General features: G+C 36.8%; 1 protein-coding gene across 4 annotated transcripts; it reads left to right on the top strand.

Moving 5' to 3' along the window:
* The first annotated feature begins 5,089 nt into the window (after positions 1-5,089).
* LOC131425089 (vesicle-fusing ATPase 1-like) lies at positions 5,090-18,449 on the top strand. 4 transcript variants are annotated; one of them, XM_058586668.1, is made up of 13 exons: positions 5,090-5,316; positions 5,375-5,438; positions 5,496-5,584; positions 6,297-6,426; positions 6,487-6,575; positions 6,631-7,267; positions 7,326-7,661; positions 7,720-7,908; positions 7,969-8,259; positions 8,319-8,503; positions 16,229-16,390; positions 16,461-16,628; positions 16,904-18,449. In XM_058586668.1, exons 2-12 carry the CDS (start codon positions 5,430-5,432, stop codon positions 16,594-16,596), a joined length of 2,253 nt encoding a protein of 750 aa, XP_058442651.1. In that variant the 5' UTR covers positions 5,090-5,316; positions 5,375-5,429; the 3' UTR covers positions 16,597-16,628; positions 16,904-18,449. The 4 variants fall into 4 exon arrangements, with proteins under 4 accessions (XP_058442651.1, XP_058442652.1, XP_058442654.1 ...); XM_058586669.1 differs by having other exon boundaries at positions 5,099-5,311; XM_058586671.1 differs by having other exon boundaries at positions 5,127-5,185.

Genomic DNA, 18,449 nt, shown 5'->3' with positions numbered 1-18,449 from the left:
TTTTTGCTATTAAACCTTTGTGCCAAACACTGTCGAATGCTTTTTCTATGTCTAGAAGAGCAACTCCAGTGGATAACCCAGAAGAATTATTTGATTTTATCATGTTCGTTACTCTGACAAGTTGATGAGTAGTTGAATGTTCATGACGAAATCCAAACTGCTCTGGTAAAAAAATTGAATTCTCATTTATATGAGTCATCATTCTTAACAAGATAATTTTTTCAAAAAGTTTACTGATAGAAGAAAGTAAGCTAATTGGGCGATAACTTGATGTTTCTGCTGGGTTTTTATCAGGTTTTAGGATAGGAATTACTTTAGCGTTTTTCCATCTTTTTGGGAAGTAAGCTAATGAAAAACACTTGTTGAAAATTTTAACCAGGAGTCTCAAGGCAACATCGGGAAGATTTTTAATAAGAATATTAAAAATTCCATCATTACCAGGAGCCTTCATGTTTTTAAGTTTTCTAATAATTGATTTAATTTCATCAAAATTCGTCTCAATAATGTCATCGTGTGATAACACTTGGGTTGAAATATGATCTGATCAGTGTTAATAATGTGCTTTACTGCGGGATATAGATACTCCAACAGCATACGTTCGAAAACTTTTGGTAAGCAACTCAGAATGGAAATGCCTCTGTAGTTATTGACGTCATGAACGTTACCAGCTTTATGAATCGGAACGATTAAAGCTTCTTTCCACTTCGCCGGAAAATACCTCTCAGCTAAGGAACGATTGAAAAGTAGTGAAGCCGACAAAGCTAAGGCAGAAGAGCATTCTTTTATAAATGAAGGTGGCAATCCATCCGATCCTGGTCCTTTTGATCCATTGACACGTTGCAGATTAGTATGCACTTCACTTGCCGTGAACACAATCGCTGGTAAGTTCAGATTATACATCGGTAGGCTATTCAGGTACGATTCTGACAAAGGTGGCGAGTTATTACTTAGCACACTTTGAAAGAAAGACGCGAATAGATTAGCTGAATCCAAAGCTGCTGAAGACGAGTGATTCCCGTAGAAAACATTTTCGGGAATTCCACGAGAAGACGTTTTATTCCGAAGATAAAACCAAAATTGTTTTGAATCAGATTTGAAGTTACTTTCCAGTCGAGATATATAAATCCGAAAACACGATGCATTGAGTGAATCGAACTGACGTTCCAAATCTCGCACGAGCAATTTATCATTTTCACATTTTGTCCGAAAAAACCGTTTCCGAGCCTTCCTTAGGCGGTTCCGAAGGTTGCGAAGCTCACTGTTCCACCAAGGTCGTTTGTTATTTGAGTGACGTATATGTCGTTTCCGAGGAACGAGGTGTTGAAAAATAGAATCTAGCTTACGGTAAAACTTTTCAACTGCTTCATCTAATGTTCCATGCGTCAGTATATCAACCCAATTTATACGTGAAATTTCCGCATTTAATTCATGGTAGTCACACCGATTGAAATCGTAAAGCGTGTCTTCCTCGACAACCACATGCGAAGAAAGTGAGACTTCTATTTTTAATACGGAGGGAGGATGATGGCGATCCAATCTCAACAGAGACGAAGAGGGTACAAAAACTTCACAATCACTGGCCCAGCTAACGAATGCAAGGTCAAGCAGTTTACCATTCTGATTTGTCAAATAATTTATCTGTTGCAAACCAGAAGCGATCATCATTTCAACGAATAAAATTTCATGTTCTGAAGCTGCATTGCTAGGTAGTAGGCAACCGACTTCATCGTCGAAGCTCCAGTGTAGCAGCGGAAGATTGTAGTCACCCAAAACTATAACCCTATCACGGCCAGCAAATTTTCTAATTATTTCATTCACACAAACTGCATGTTGCTCGTAAAGAGAGATATCCGAGTTTGGTGGAAGATATATTGCACAAATGACGAGAGTATATCTTATTACATTCATATCTACATTTCTACATTAATCATATGTCTAACTCACGAACTTCAAAAGTATGATTTTTGAAATCCATAAGTAAGTTAATGAAAAAATGTTTTCTGAAGATAATAAGATTGACTTTTGATTTCCATATGGTAAACTTGTAGTGAAATATCATGTGTTTCTTATGGATTTTAAAAGCGACTGGATTAAATTACGCGTTTTTTATAACGGCTTATAAGCCATCCATCAACATTCACTTTGAAGAGTAGTTTCGAATGACTCGGCACTTGCTGAGAGTAAGTCATAATAGTAAATGGCAGAGAAAAGTTTTCTCTTTCGTCTGGTGTTCATAGCTCGCCAGCAATTTCTTTCGAAAGTGGTTGTTGACAGGCGGCTTATTGGCCGTTATAAAAAACGCGTGAATAGAGATGTCGTAATATCGATCGATTAATCGAGTAATCGACTAATAACCCAGATAATCGAGTGATATTTAATCGATTAACTTAAAACCGATATTCGATTATTGAGCTAATCGAATAATCAAAAAAAAACTCTTTTATCCTACTAGTGGTATAATGATGCCTTTCTCAAATCAATCATAATATCATATATAATACTGTGGTATTCTTCAAGATAATTTTCTTCGATTCTTAAAAGAATAACCGAAATCGGTTTGTTTGACTGTCTACTGATAGAAACTATCAATTGGAAAAGATTTGAGGTTAATTTAGAAAAGTTAGAACACATATTTTCTTTTTTTGCACATTTTACCCCATAACTCCGGAACCGGAAGTCGGTTCCAAATAATAATCAGGAATTTTGTATGGGACCTCAAGACCTTTGAATCTAAGTTTGTGAAAATCGGTTGCGCCATCTCTGAGAAAAGTTAGTGCACTTATTTTCACAATTTTTTGCACATTTTACCCCGGTTTCATAGTGATTACATAGCCTTTCTAAAACTTAGGTAATTTTTCAAAAGGGCGTATAAGCAAGTGACAGTTTTATTTAATCACTCTCTCTTTCGATTATTGTGATGTGATTAAAAAAATTTCTTTGGTATAACTATTCTGTTTGAAAGTCGAAAGTTTCGGATATCATTTCATGCAAAGAGTTGATTGATAAACGTGGAAACCGCTTGGTAATTAATAGCAGAGAAAGTAAACAAAGAGAAACTGTCACTTGCTTATACGCCTTTTTGAAAAATTAACCGAGATATGAGAAAGGCAAAAATCCCATAGTGATAATCGCATGAATAATCAAGTAATCGATTAATAACTCAGATAATCGAATAAATTTCAATTGATTAGTTTCAAAATTATACTCGATTATGAAATAATCGAGAATGCAATTCGAAATTTCCGACATTCCTACGCGTGAAAGGTATACACAATCGCGGTTGATTTTTCAAATGGCCGTATAAGCAAATGATTGATTCTCTTTGTTTACTTTCTGTTTCGATAATTGTAACGTGATTTGTAAAGGTTTTCTTGTATATTATAATTCGGTTTGAAAGTCGAATGTTACATGTATCATTTTATATAAAAAGTTTAACCGCTTGGTATATTATGGTAGGTATTAGAAGAGAGAGTAAACAAAGAGAAACTGTCACTTGCTCTTACAGCCTTTTGAAAAATCAACCGAAAAATCGTCCGGGTTGAAATCTCGGTTGATTTTTCAAATGGTTGTGACAGCTTCTCCTTGTTTACTTCTATAAATTACCAAGCGGGTTCTCCAAACTTTTTGTATCAAGCGATACTCGATATCTTAAACTTTAAATGAGTTTAGAGAAGTCCATGAAAATCTTATGGCGTTTTCGTTTTTAATTTGCACTACACCTGTGCAGTGCTACACTGAGGCATGAATAAACGAACAAAAATGACGAAAACATAAACAATAACCATTGACTACAATTAACGATTCTATTGCACAGAGCTACATCAAACTTTTGATGAGTGCTACACCAGTGGTATCGGTGCAGAAAAAGTGAAGCACTGGTTTAGTGCAATTGGTAAAAACGAACGGTTTAGGTGCAGCTTTCGCTACACCGGTGTAAAGCAATTTAAAAACGAAAACGACATTAATAAACGCCGAGCTACACTCATCACAAAGTAAACATATAGAAACATTCATTTGTTATTACGACCATTTAAAAAGTCGACCGATAAATCTCGGTTAATTTTTCAAAAGGGCGTAAAAGCAAGTGACAGTTTCTCTTTGTTTACATTCTCTGCTATTAATTACCAAGCGATTTCCACGTTTATCACTCAACACTTTGCGTGAAATGATACCCGAAACTTTCGACTTTCAAACAGAATAGTGATATCAAAGAAAATCTTTTTAATCACATCACAATAATCGAAAGAGAGAAGGATTAAAGAGAAACTGTCACTTGCTTATACGCCCCAATGAAAAATCAACCGAGAAATGGAAATAGACGTGCGCAGTAGAGATGGGAAATATCGAATAAAATAAGTTATCGATAATATCGATATTTCGCTGCTCAATATCGATATTATCGATAAATATCGATATTTTCACCACCGAAATAAAAGTTTATTGAAACAAGAAAGTACATTTGATTGCAAAAATTAATTTAGGTTCACAGCCGAACAAATAAGAATTTCAAATTGGAAATTCCCTGGACTCAAACAAGCCGTGTTTCCCGCTGTTGAATTGACTCTTTCGGAGGCAACTGATGTTGTTAAAGTTATCAAATGACGCTGTGCAATAAATTTCAGCTCTTTGCATGCTGTGTAATAGAAGGGTTGCGTGCAGGAAGTCAATTTTAGTAGAACCTGTCAGCTTGGAGCGAAATTAATCTTCAGTCCAACAACGCCATCGCATGGCATCACATTCAACATATCATGTCAATTGTATGGGCGCGCAGTGCTGCTATTTTGGCGCGCACAAATTTGACATTTCTATCTCCTAAATAGGATTTGAAACCAAAGTCGAAACATTCATCGCTGAAAAACAGCTGATTGGATCTCCCTTTTTTTAAACATAGCTCAAATATCAAATATTAGATAAAAACTACACGAGCGAAGTAAAAATATGAAATTATAATTTTACTGAACTGGTTGCAATATCGAATATCGATAATTTTTGACAATGCTATGAATTATCGATATCGTCGATATCGTGGTAATATCGATATTATCGATAAATATCGATAAGTTTCCCATCTCTAGTGCGCAGATCAGCCATAATAAGCACCTGTCATGTTAGTTGTACCTTTACAGAACTTTGTAAATTCGATTGATAGGCATTGGAATATCAACGTTCCATTGCATCTTAAAAGGTTAATTTCTAAGAGGTTTATAACCTTTGAAAGTTAAGTATTTAGTTATTATTTGTATATCCAAAATTGTGTGTTTTACTTGTAAATGAAGTTACAATAAAGGAAGAAAATCATTCAATTTGATCTGTAATGTAGCGTAGTTAGATTATTGATTTTTCTTGATCAGAAATAATATATATATTATTGTAGAAGAGAATTTTCATATTCGGAAAATATTAAAAGTTGAAACCAATATACAATTAAAATGGCTGTAGTAAGTATTTAGTAAAGACAATATTGACTCTCATACTCAAATATTATTAATACATAGATGATGAAAGCGGCAAAATGTCCCACGGACGAGCTATCCTTGAAAAATCGAGCGATTGTTAACAGTATGGATTTTCCAGAAGACATCAAGTAAGTTATGGAATCAATAAAATATGTAAGTCTTACCAAGAACCATTAATATTATAAGTACTACCAACCGATCAAACAAATTGGCGATCCAAATTTGTATGAATTAAAATACCAGATGAAAATTACGTTGTTTGAACATTTTTCATTATATTTCAACATATTGGCATCGAATTCGCATTACTTTTGCTATAGTGAAGTTATTTCGTGTTATCTCACTAACGTATCTAGTTGAGGCTTGAAACTAAATTGCATTCATAAGTTATACTATTAAAATGATTGCAATGAGTTAGTATGGAATGTTTCGCAAAAGATTACGGAGACGGAAAGATTTGCACAGAACATTATAAAAATGAGATTATGGATATTTCGAGTTTCCTTTCAATTATGATACCTATCATATTTAGTACTCAATTTGATTCATTTTAGCCCACGAGCATTAGTAATTCTTGTGCCTAAATGCAACCTAAAACCTTGTGACTAAATATGTTCATTCTGAATCGTTTTACAAAAAGTACTCAACTTTAATTATTCATGAATACTAGAAAAAGGTTATGTAATTACTACTTTTTATAACTGATTCAAACCCACTGATAACTTTTTGGCACATGAACAAGTAAATGCTTTACTTCTGTTAGTTGAATCGTTCTTAACTGCATTTGTCATTTATTCCTCAATTAGTGATGTACAATCCATATTTTGTTATTCTTTTTAGATACATCGATGTCTCGACAGCTCCTGGGCAACATTATATATTTTCTGTAGAACGATGCCCGGACATCCCAAACTATTGTATTGGATTTTCTTTACTGCAGCGCAAATGGGCAACATTGTCAATTAATCAGGTACTTGTGCTACTTTTTGAGATGATCATATCATATTTAATTGCTTAATTCTCGCATAAGGACATATCTGTAAGACCTTACCATTTCGATCGTTCGTCTGAGATTTTGTGCAATGTGTGTATTGAAGTAGACTTCCTTCAGAAAAAAACGTAAGTTAAACAAAATTTGCATCGATTTGAATGTTACAAAATAATTTGTTTCTAGCACCACCCTGGAGCCGTATGATAGCGATCAAATGGCCAAAGATTTTATTATGCAATTTTCTGGTCTGGCGCTAACTGTGGGACAACCACTCGTGTTTAGTTTTGCAGATAAGAAACTATTATGTTTAGGAATTAAATCTATGGAAGCTATTGATGCTAATGCTAGTGTATCAGGAGATAAAAGCGGAAAAGCGGAACCCAAAAAGACTAATTTTGGTCGACTTTTAGGAAACACTAATGTTACATTCGAAAAAATGGAAAACTCTTCGATCAATTTAGTTGGGAAGGCAAAGGGTAAAATAGTTCGGCAGTCGATCATCAACCCGGACTGGGATTTCGGCAAAATGGGTATTGGTGGCTTAGACAACGAGTTTAATGCTATCTTTCGTCGTGCGTTTGCTTCTCGAGTTTTTCCTCCAGAGATTGTGGAGCAATTGGGATGTAAACACGTTAAAGGAATACTTCTTTACGGACCCCCTGGAACTGGTAAGACTTTAATGGCTCGTCAAATTGGTAACATGCTTAATGCTCGGGAGCCGAAGATTGTCAACGGTCCTCAAATTCTTGACAAGTACGTCGGTGAATCGGAAGCTAATATACGACGTTTATTTGCCGATGCGGAAGAAGAGGAAAAAAGAGTATGAAACAGTTATCAAATTATTTATTTGTTATTACAGTGCTACTTGTATCTTTTAGTTGGGTCCCAACAGTGGTCTACACATAATTATCTTCGACGAAATTGATGCGATCTGCAAGGCTCGTGGGAGTGTTGGTGGCAACAGTGGAGTACATGATACTGTTGTGAATCAATTGCTAGCGAAAATAGATGGTGTTGAACAATTGAATAATATTTTGGTAATCGGTATGACTAACAGACGGGACATGATCGATGAAGCTTTGTTGCGTCCAGGTCGATTGGAAGTGCAGATGGAAATCAGTCTTCCTAATGAGGATGGCCGCTTTCAAATTCTAAATATTCATACAAAACGTATGCGTGATTTTAAGAAAATTAATCCTGATGTTGATAATAAGGTTTGATTACTACAATTGTGATTCATACATTGTTTTATAAAAATCGAATGTAATTTAGGAACTAGCTACTTTGACGAAAAATTTCAGTGGTGCTGAATTAGAAGGTTTAGTCCGGGCTGCCCAGTCAACAGCTATGAATCGATTAATAAAAGCAGCATCTAAAGTCGAAGTAGATCCTGAAGCGATGGAGAAGCTAATGGTTAACCGTCATGATTTTCTTCATGCACTTGAAAATGACATCAAACCGGTAAATACGAAACATTTAATTTTATTTGATAGTCTCACTAAATTATTCTACATTATTCAGGCTTTCGGAACTGCCCAGGAAGCTCTTGAGCATTATCTCACACGTGGGATCATTAATTGGGGTGTTCCGGTGTCTCACATTATGCAAGACGGGGCACTTTATACTCAACAAGCTCGAGCTGCCGAAGGTACTGGTTTGGTTTCAGTTCTGCTCGAAGGCCCACCGAATTCTGGAAAAACTGCTTTGGCAGCCCAGTTAGCAAAAATATCCGATTTTCCATTTGTCAAAGTGTGTACTCCAGATGATATGGTTGGATTTACCGAGAATGCAAAGTGCTTGGCAATAAGAAAAGTAGTTATCCGGAATTTAAAATGTTTGAAACTCATAACTCATGTCAACATTATTTGCAGTTTTTCGACGACGCTTATCGTTCAACTTTAAGCTGTATTTTGGTAGATAATATAGAACGACTTTTGGATTATGGACCGATAGGCCCCAGATATTCTAACACCACGCTTCAGGCCTTGTTGGTGCTACTGAAGAAACAACCACCAAAAGGAAAGAAACTATTAATCCTGTGTACTTCCAGTAGAAGGTAGGCATAGTTTTTGACAGTTCATAATTTGCACGAGCCAATATTATTGTCAACACAAGAAGTATTGACAATACTTTGAATCGTCTTGGAGAAACGTCACCAAATTGACGCAAACATTGTCAAAAGGTCAAAAGAAGACAAACTAAAAACATGCGATTTCTTTCAGTAAACTTTATCGATTATTTCGCTGCTCTCAGCAATCCGTCCCTCTAACCAGTGATTTCACCATTCACGTTTCAATATGACGAAAGAATAGCAAAATCGTTCAGCTTAGACAGCACTGCGCGCTATTCTGCAAAAAACACTTAAATTTGGAAAACTGCTACATATGTAAAACAGCCAGAAGGCAATAATAAAGCATTCTAATAAGTGTTGTAGCTAACATCTCGGGTGATCAGAGCACTCAAAATATGGTGAACAAAAATCGAGCGTTATAAATCTAGTAAAGTCCTTATGTTTTATCGTTGTGAAGATATTCTGAACGATAATTTGTTGGGAGTATGGTGATTGGTACTGAATGAATATTTAGTTAGTAATACCAAATAATTTGATAACCATTCCTCTTCATTGCTTTTTAATAATATATGTAATTTTAAAGGTACACTGTTTAAGCTCTATGAATCCGAGCGCAACTCACGTTCATCCTCCGGAATCAAGGTTTCATCGATACCCTAAAATGATCTAGTGGTCCATAAGGTCAAGTCTTGTGAATTGTGGTGTGTTGTAAATTTCATTTTCTACGACCGTATATATCATAAATCTTTTAAGCCTACCACTTTGCGCAGTACGTTTTTCTATGATCCGCATCGAATATTTGTTATCTTCTTCATTTGGTTTCCGTTTTATTTGTTTTATTATAGCAAGATTGATTGTGTATTTATTTATTTATTTACAATCAACAGACACAATTTGGTCCTAATGATAATTCCTAATAATATTCAGAAAATTTGTACATATTCTGCTTTAGAGCGGCTCTTTTGGTCGTTTTCAGATGTCTCACTTCCGCAGTCAGCCATGGTGGATGCCGGGTCTGCCGTCTCGATTGTTTCGGTACATAGTAGTCGATTGCGTAGCTCATAACATTAGAAAACGTCTGCACAGCAGCATTGACATCATCGTTGTCGAGAACTTCATCCCAGTCGATTTGCGTCAAGAAGTCGGTCATATTGGTGTAGTCGGCTCTACTAAAATTATAGCAGATGATGTCCGTTGGAATGCAGGCGTTCTGTAAGCGATTCGAATCGAGCACGATATGTGATGGAGGATGATGACGAACAGAATTCACCAGAGGGAACGGTGAAGCACTAATCTTTGATGCAACATCTTCTCTACTTGAAAAGCAAAGATCCAACATCCGGTTATTTTCATTTACGACAGGATTCGACTGTCGAAGAAGGTTGAGGTTGTAGCCGTCGAGCATGGTTGTAATGCCAATGTGGAAAGTGGAGAGCGCCGGATCAGAAAAGAAGAAGCCACCGGAACTTGTCTGCCATTTTATGCTGGAAAAGTTGAAGTCTCCCACAACCATGATTTCATCTACGAGTAGTACATGAGTGGAAGAAATTTCTTGCAGCGACTGTATGTGTGCAGTGATTAGCGGTAGATCGCGGCATCGGTTTGGAGGGAGATATATCACACAAAGGGAAAAATTGACCAGTTTCAAAAGCACCCAAACCTGCTCGACGCATTTACCAGATGCGGTTTCGATCAATTGCGCCTTCAAACGACGATGCACTGCGATAAGCACCCCGCCTCCAATAGTTTTTGAGTTATTTAAGGGGCTGCGATCGGTACGGAAGACTTCGTAGTTGGATCCAAAACCTTGAACAGATAGTGCACAATCACTGAGCCACGTCTCCGAAAGAGCGATGATGTCGAAGCAATCATCCGAGCAAGCGAGCAAATAGTCGTTGATGTGCATGTTCCTGCCTCCAACATTCTGGTAGTACAAGTTCAGCGGTTGACTAGATTGATCGTGCGATGGATAATTGCTGTCTGGGATGGTTTGGAAGACCCCTTCCGACTGGTGACCGCTGGCTGCAATAGCTCGACTGTGGGGAACGTATCAGGGGCTTCCATGGCCATGGTGCGAACATCGGTGCATCCCGGTATCCGATTCAGAGCGAGAGGAGGACATCTATAAGTGCGAGAGAGATCAGCACTTGGAAAGGACGATATATGCATATACTTGCCGAGATGAGACATTTGGAAGACTCTGTCACCACACCCACGCACAGGACCAGGACGACTGGAGAACGCTGGCTGCTGTGGCACGACTGTGGCGGGAGGTTCGAGAGCTTCCAAAATATCAACTTCAGTGCGTCCCGGTGTGGTTTCATTGTGTTTGCCGGGGCGGTGTTCTCATCAAACGGAGCGGGCTGGGTGTTACTTCGTCAACATTCATAACGGCGCTGCATCTATTTTCGTCGGGAATCGGTGGAGCAATATCGACTGGAGGATACCAGATGTTCTGCTTTTTGTTGTCTTCGAACTCGCGAAACAAAACACCTTGTGGCCAGGTGTCGGGATTAAGAGCCGCTTCCCGAAATTTGGGCAGTATCCCAATTTTGAAGGAGACAAAGTTCAAAGTATTTACGTCGACATCTTTTTTCACTAGCGGGATGACCGTGATATCTTCGCTGCTAGTAAACCATCTCTTGTTAGCTGCGAGACCATCTCCTTACTAACGCTGGGGTGAAAACGTGATAAGTAAATCCATACGAGGGAGCAGGGCGTTGGAACTGTTGCGATATTACAGTTATCCGATGGTTTCCGGCAACCTTTCAAAGTTTTACTTGGCTCAGAACTATCTTCCCAACGACGCTTCGCATTGGGACCAAATCCGTCGGGCTTGGGCGGCAACGGCGACGAAACAGGCACTTTGCGCGAGAGACGAGATATTTGCTGGCTTTTCTTTTTAATTTCGGCCTTCAACTCAGCAAAAATCGATTCTGTTCTCTCTGCGATATATGCAAATGCGCTTCCAAACGAAGAAACCGAGTCGCGGAAACGAGCCAGTTTTATCAGTTTACAACACTTTTTTTTAATACGTTTATTATGTCTCAATTGGAAAAAATTGGTTAACCCACATATACAGTGCACTGCGATGAGATGGTAGCAGCTCTCGGGCATCGATGTTTTTCCATATCTGAGGCCAGTTATATCCAGGATTTGTTGTTTCTACCTTTGGTCTGTCTGTGCGCATTACATAAAAACTGTGAATGAGATTGGTGGATGGCTGTTGGCGGATCTGGAAAGGAAGCTGAGGATAATTTTGTAGTATTGTTTTTAGACAGGGGAGGTCTGAGACGGAATTTGCGCGGGGGGAAGTTGCTTGGTGAAGAAGAGAAGAATAGTACGGAAGGATATCAATCTCTTGCAGATGACGGTTGATCAGCAGTGTCTTGCATTTTAAAACCGGTAAATGCAGTTTGAGTCCGCCATCTTTTTTACTTCGTGCCAATTGCTGCATCGGCACAGTAGCACATGCACTACGGAAGAGGTAGCGTCACCATTTCTCGCACTGAGTTTGTGAAGACGATTGTTGGTTCGGTGCGTACCCAGTCAACTACAAGAGGATTTTCTGTTACACCAACATCGATGGCAGTTGTCTTCGCTTCGTTCAAGCGAGCCCCTGCCACTCGTTCAAAATGCCTAAAGAGCGCACGCATATTATCCAGCCGGTCTGCACTGGTAACAATGGTACTGATGTCGTCTGCATACGCAACAATCAGGTCTGTCCCACACACCCACTCCAGCTGGCGCAATAGAGGGTGCAAATAATGCACAAATAAATGCATCGAAAGAGGGTCTCCTTGGTGGACTGACCGCTGAATAGGGAAGGGTGCTGAGAGGTGTCCGTTTATCAATAAACGCGACGTAGAAGCTTCTGATATGCGAGAAAGCATCGTCCGAGAGTTAGTCCGAGTCAGTGATGAGCCGTTCAATCTGGTATGATACTCATCGCATATCCAAAACAGGTTGGGATTTTCGTCCATAACCTTCAGAAACGGCTTGTTGAGTTTTGCGCATTTCATATGTACCAAATGATGGCAAAAACCCGAACACTCAACGAAATCTTCCTCCGATTTTACAGTTTTGCACCACGATCGCAAGCATTAGCCATAGTGAACAAATCACAGGATGCCGACAGTGAAATTCAGATGGCGCTTCGGTCGGGTGAGAAAGAGCGTAAAACTGAGTATCTTGATTAAACGATATCTTCGATAGGCGCCACTTCGCGATACGATAACAAAAAAAGCGGCAACGAAACTGACCGAAAAACACCACAAATTATCTTTACTCCACCACGACACAAAAAACTGTCCAATTCTTGTCGAGACTACGAGTAACGCAGGGAATAAAAAACGAATAAAAACCACTATAAATCTATAAAAAGTGCTTAGTGCGTCGATCACACAAACAATGGCGGTACGTTGTTTACTAATCATTTGTTGCCTAAACATTCTTTTTATGGTTCCAAAATTTATATTCTACTGATTTCTATTCTAATTTATCATCACACAGAAAAATGTATTTATATTCAAATATATTGCGCTTTGAATTCAAAAATATTTTATTCTGAATTCAGCGCCTATATTCAAATACATTTGATATTCACTTCAAAGCAAACAATTTTCGTTTCTACACGCATAGAAATAAATGCAATTAATTTTAAATTTGAATATATTGTGCTTCGAATTTGAAAGCACGAGTTCATTTGGAATCAAATACAATTGTTATCTGATCCAAAGCATAAACTTCCTTAAGGATACCTATTTATACGAACGAGTTTAAATATAAGCAGTGACACGTTACATTCACGGTTCTATAATATTTCCCCGAAAACTATTATCCAGAACATAAAAAACCGAATCTATTTCCCCAGAAATTCATTACCCAGAAAGCACTAATCTCCAGAAATACAAACTCTAGAAAGTAATAAAATCTAGAAAAAAAATTCCCAGAATGTACCAAAGTCCAGAAAACCATATACCCGAAGGCATTAGTGGCTAAGAATATTGTTATTGGTATAATGCCGTTTGGCATAATGGTTAGTTGGCATACTGATCATATGGCATAACAGATCAACATGCTGTTTAATAGAATTTGTTCTAAGTTACTGATTTAGGAGCTTCTAGTTCCAATCTGAACGAAACGAAACAGTCAATTGTTCAGTCGAATACTAATCAGGAACCAAGTACAAGCCGACCGAAACGCCATCAAGACTTGAACCTTTTCTGGTATTCTGGAAATAATGAAGGAGGAATGTTGGCCACTAATATAGTAAGTAACGACATTTGCTGTTTGTTGAGACAACCCTTGGACTTACCATAGCTAACCTTAGCAACAAGGTAGAAACAGGAATATAGAATTTTCACTTTGTACTTTTAATTGGATGAATAAAGACCCATTTTTTGGAATACGAAGATTGCTTCAATTATAATGAAGTACAACAATACTATATGCGAAAACAGATATCCAATTTAAAGAAGCTATGTTGCCTCCATGTAAACGCGTCTGATTCTAGTCGATGCTATTCTAATAAAATATCTGTTCCTATGTTCTTTCTGTATTATTTTCCATTTTGGGGAAACAGTTTCTAGGCATTTGCTTCTTCTGGGAGATGGCATTCTGGGGAATGGTACATTCTGTTGTATGTCTTTCTACTAATTAGTGCCTTCGTGAATATAGTTTTCTGGAGAACGGTACATTCTGGGGATAACGCTTCGTTGCTTTATTTTCTGGGAAATGGTTTTCGGGAGAAAGTCGTACAACCTACATTTACTATATACATCCAATAGTTTACATCACCTAGCTTCGAAACAGATACGAACCAGCCTCCGGCTGAAAATCTCTCTAAAAAAGAAAACTAAACTAAACTAAATTTCTAACTGTAACTGATTTAGCTAATCGTGATTTATTAGGGATGAGTTGAATGTTTCGGGCCATTCGAAAATATTAGTAATTGTTCAATATGGCTGTTTTTGGCTTTCTCATATAGAAAGGTTTCACGAAGGCACTTGAAACACAGACTAACTGACATGACAGTATGAGTAAATTCTTATAAAAAATAATTTTTCGTGATGCACTAGCTCCACCTATATTGTACTGCGCGAACTATTTACTATCTGTACACCCCTTGTGTTATGTAAAAGTTTTTTTACTAGTTGGTTTCCCCTCGTTTGTCAACACCGATCAGCTGCTTGCAGGGATGCCTGATTTCATCAAAATATTTGAAAATGAATCGTCACAATAAATTATTGGATTACGTTGATAATATATTTAACTTTTTGCCGATGTTGGAAGGTAACCATTTATTTGACTCAACGTTGTTCATCTAGACTATTTTTTATTGTGTCGGTAGTTTTCACCAGAAATTAAGTGGCGGCAGACCAGAAGCAAGTAAATATTGTAACAAAACGGGTTCGATTTTGTCTTGCGTTGGAGGATGAGAAATAGGCACAATTATGTATATAGTTTTGGCCATATGTATTAAATCTGTATCCTGCATGAAATTCGCATGGACGTATACAAATCAATACATTACAGGTAATTCTGTATGAATGGCAACTCTGTTGGTAAATGAAAAAAATAAACACAGTCTAGATGAAAGACAGGATGTTTTTGATAGGGTAACGTGGCGTCATCATGACACATGTGAATACTGTCCCAAATAAAGGAATATTCGAAAAGACCGTTAAAATGATTGAATAATCTAATTTGAGTGTCCTGTCTGTTAGTCTGTGCTTGAAAACCCGACTCAGGAATTCCTGAATTTCATCCGGATCCGACTTCCGGTTCCGGAGTTATAGGGTAAAGTATGTTCAATATTGTACACTGTCACTTAAACCGGCGAAACAAAAAACGTAAAAAATTTCCTAAAATGGTCTTAAAACTACACAAATCAGTAGTCATTATGAGTAGGCAACTAAACAAACCGATTCCGGCTATCCCGGTTCCCGGTATAAAAATGTTGTGAACTGGACTCAAAACCGTTATTCCCAATCTTAGGGTCAAATGAAAGGTCTTATGGTCCTACTAAAAAATAAAAATTAATAAACAAATTCAAAAATTTGAAAATGGGCCTAATTTTATTTCCTTTTTTAGTTTAAAAAAGAAGCCTTAGGGCATATTCAGGAGTGTTCTAGTTCAAGATGCATAATTTATGTCAGTTTTAAAATTTAAATCTAGAAATTATAACAAAATAAACTGGCAGCCCCAGCAGCGTTTTATCTGTGTTTCAAATATAGAAAAAATAGAACGGCAATGTATACCAGTTTTAAATTTGACAGTAGAACTGGTCGAATAAATAAAACTCAAACGGATTGCTGGGGATACGTTTGTTTCAGTTTCATTTACATTATAGACCACCCATATGAATCTTGCAGCTGCTGAATTTGCTCTTAGGGGTTTATTTCAATCTTGGCGAAGTTTCAGAGAGGAAAGGCTTTTTTTCTTTTAACTAAAAAGAGAAAAAAGTTAGACCCAAGTTTGATTTTTTTTCATTTGTTTATTAACACACACACTCAAAACCGTGTGTGTGTGTCTATGGAAACCAAAGACCCCTTTAGGTGATCGTGCCAAGCTTTTTTTTACTATCGACTGTTCTAAATTATTGGGTATGAAATGCTGCCTATGTTTCTGATGATGAATCCTATGATCGTATCCTTCAATTTTGCTGTCACAATTATTACACATTTGCTTGATTTGTTTTTCTTACAGACAAGTTTTGGAAGACATGGAAATGTTATCAGCATTTACTGCTGTTCTACACGTACCTAATCTCTCACAACCAGAACATATTTTGTCGGTTCTGGAAGGATTTGACGACGTTTTCACAAAACAGGAGCTGTCTACCATTTACAAACGAATGAAGGGACACAAGTAAGGATAACAATTTTATTAGGAAAAAATACCTTCAGCAATTAACTATATTTCTTCAACCTCTATTCAGAGTATTTGTCGGCATCAAAAAACTTCTAGATCTTATTGAACTATCGAGACAGAGCGATCCACAGCATCGAGCGAATAAATTCCTTTCGAAACTAGAAGAGGAAGGAGGACTTGATGCTGGCACATCCATCCACTAACTTATAACCGGAGGGTAGCTATGGAGTCTAATGTCGTTTTCGTTTTTAAATTGCACTACACTGGTGTAGCGAAAGCTGCACTGAAACCGTTCGTTTTTACCAATTGCACTACACCAGTGCTACACTTTTTCTGCACCGATACCACTGGTGTAGCACTCATCAAAAGTTTGGTGTAGCTCTGTGCAATGGAATCGTTTATTGTAGTCAATGGTTACTGTTTATGTTTTCGTCATTTTTGTTCGTTTATTCATGCCTCAGTGTAGCACTGCACCGGTGTAGTGCAAATTAAAAACGAAAACGCCATAAGTATTACTTCATTCAACGATGTATTTTAAGATTAAAACAATTTCTGTAATCTATTGTATTACTGAAAGTAAAACTTCGTAACTATGCGTACTGTTTCAAGCAAATTACTTTACTAGTGCTATCAATTCGTATACAGATCTTGTTGCATGCAAACAAGCTTGTTGCATAATAAGAGTTCGCAGAGTGAGTTTACGAAATTGGCAATTGCCCCAAAATGACTTCGTTAAATACATACTCTCAAAATACTAGTAGATATAATATAAAATAAGTAATCAATTAACCGCAATATTTTGAAATTAGTTCTCAAATATACGTGTACACAGTTGTTTGCTAGATCTCAGAAACATTGATAAGGTAAATGCACATGTGACGCATCATCGTATCCTAGACAACATTAAAGTTTTTCCGTTTTGTTATAGCCTTAGGTAAAGAAATCGTTGCTCTAATATTAGTTACCCTTCGCTAAATGAAAATGTGTGAAGTTTGAAAATTGAATTATTGACTTTTAAATGGGAAAGATTCGCGATAGAATAATTTAGTTCTCAATTAAATCTATGTATATTAGCTATCGGTAAACAAAAATGGATCGAAATTTATTGTAACGCTTAACACATTCCCAATTTCTAGTTACGAATATCATTGTGATATTGTCTTGTCAAGAAAAAAGCTTTGTCCTTCCGCAACACGATCATATATTATTCAAATTAACGCATTATCATTGAAGTGTTTTCAGATTCGGTAAAGAATTTATCTGAGTGAAGGATGTGCTACATATAATACGATATGCATTTTGAAGATGGCATGAAATGAATTTAACAAAATGTATGGTAATAGAGAAATAGAATAATAAATGACTTCCTTCGAAAACTATTCCCAAAGTTTACAGATGTCTGCATTCAAGAAAAGTGTCGAAGTATCATTTAACCTTAAATGTTTAGTTTCGTAAAACCTTTACTTGATGTTTCAAAATCCTGCATGCATTTTGAATATAATTTTATTCAAACCATAATTGACTTAAAAAGGTAATATATATGAAAACATCCAAAGAAAAACTTATTTGATCTTACTATTTCAAGTTACCAGTCATTGGAGCATCATCCCACGTGTTTTCTTGTAATCGATACAAGGACGATCGATTTTTACCATGTTTTACTTTACCGTATTTTGTTTGACAAGTTTATTTATTTATTTGTTATTTATGTCCAGAATGATAGTTTCAAATAATAAAACAATATTTTGATAATATTTTAAAATGTAGGCTTTAAATCCCTGAGAAAAAATCAGAAATTGGTAACATTTTCCAATCTTCAAACTAAATTTGGAAATTTTCACCATTGCTTATTTCTGTGTTAGCAATCATGATGGACACTTTCTCGTTCGATCAAAATGCAGAATAGGGATGAATATAATATGTAAGAAGAATTTCCATCCGAAGCGTTTTATGATTTCTGTAGAGTCGTTTCCAGAGAATAGTTTTCGGAAAAAGTTATACAATCTGTTCATATATAGTATATCAATAAACTGTTATTCAACGAATATTAACATTA

Source organism: Malaya genurostris, chromosome 1 (assembly GCF_030247185.1).
Source record: "Malaya genurostris strain Urasoe2022 chromosome 1, Malgen_1.1, whole genome shotgun sequence".
In the NCBI taxonomy this organism is placed as follows: domain Eukaryota; kingdom Metazoa; phylum Arthropoda; class Insecta; order Diptera; family Culicidae; genus Malaya; species Malaya genurostris.
Note: the sequence above shows the minus strand (reverse complement) of the source record. Positions and strands in the feature narration are given on the sequence as shown.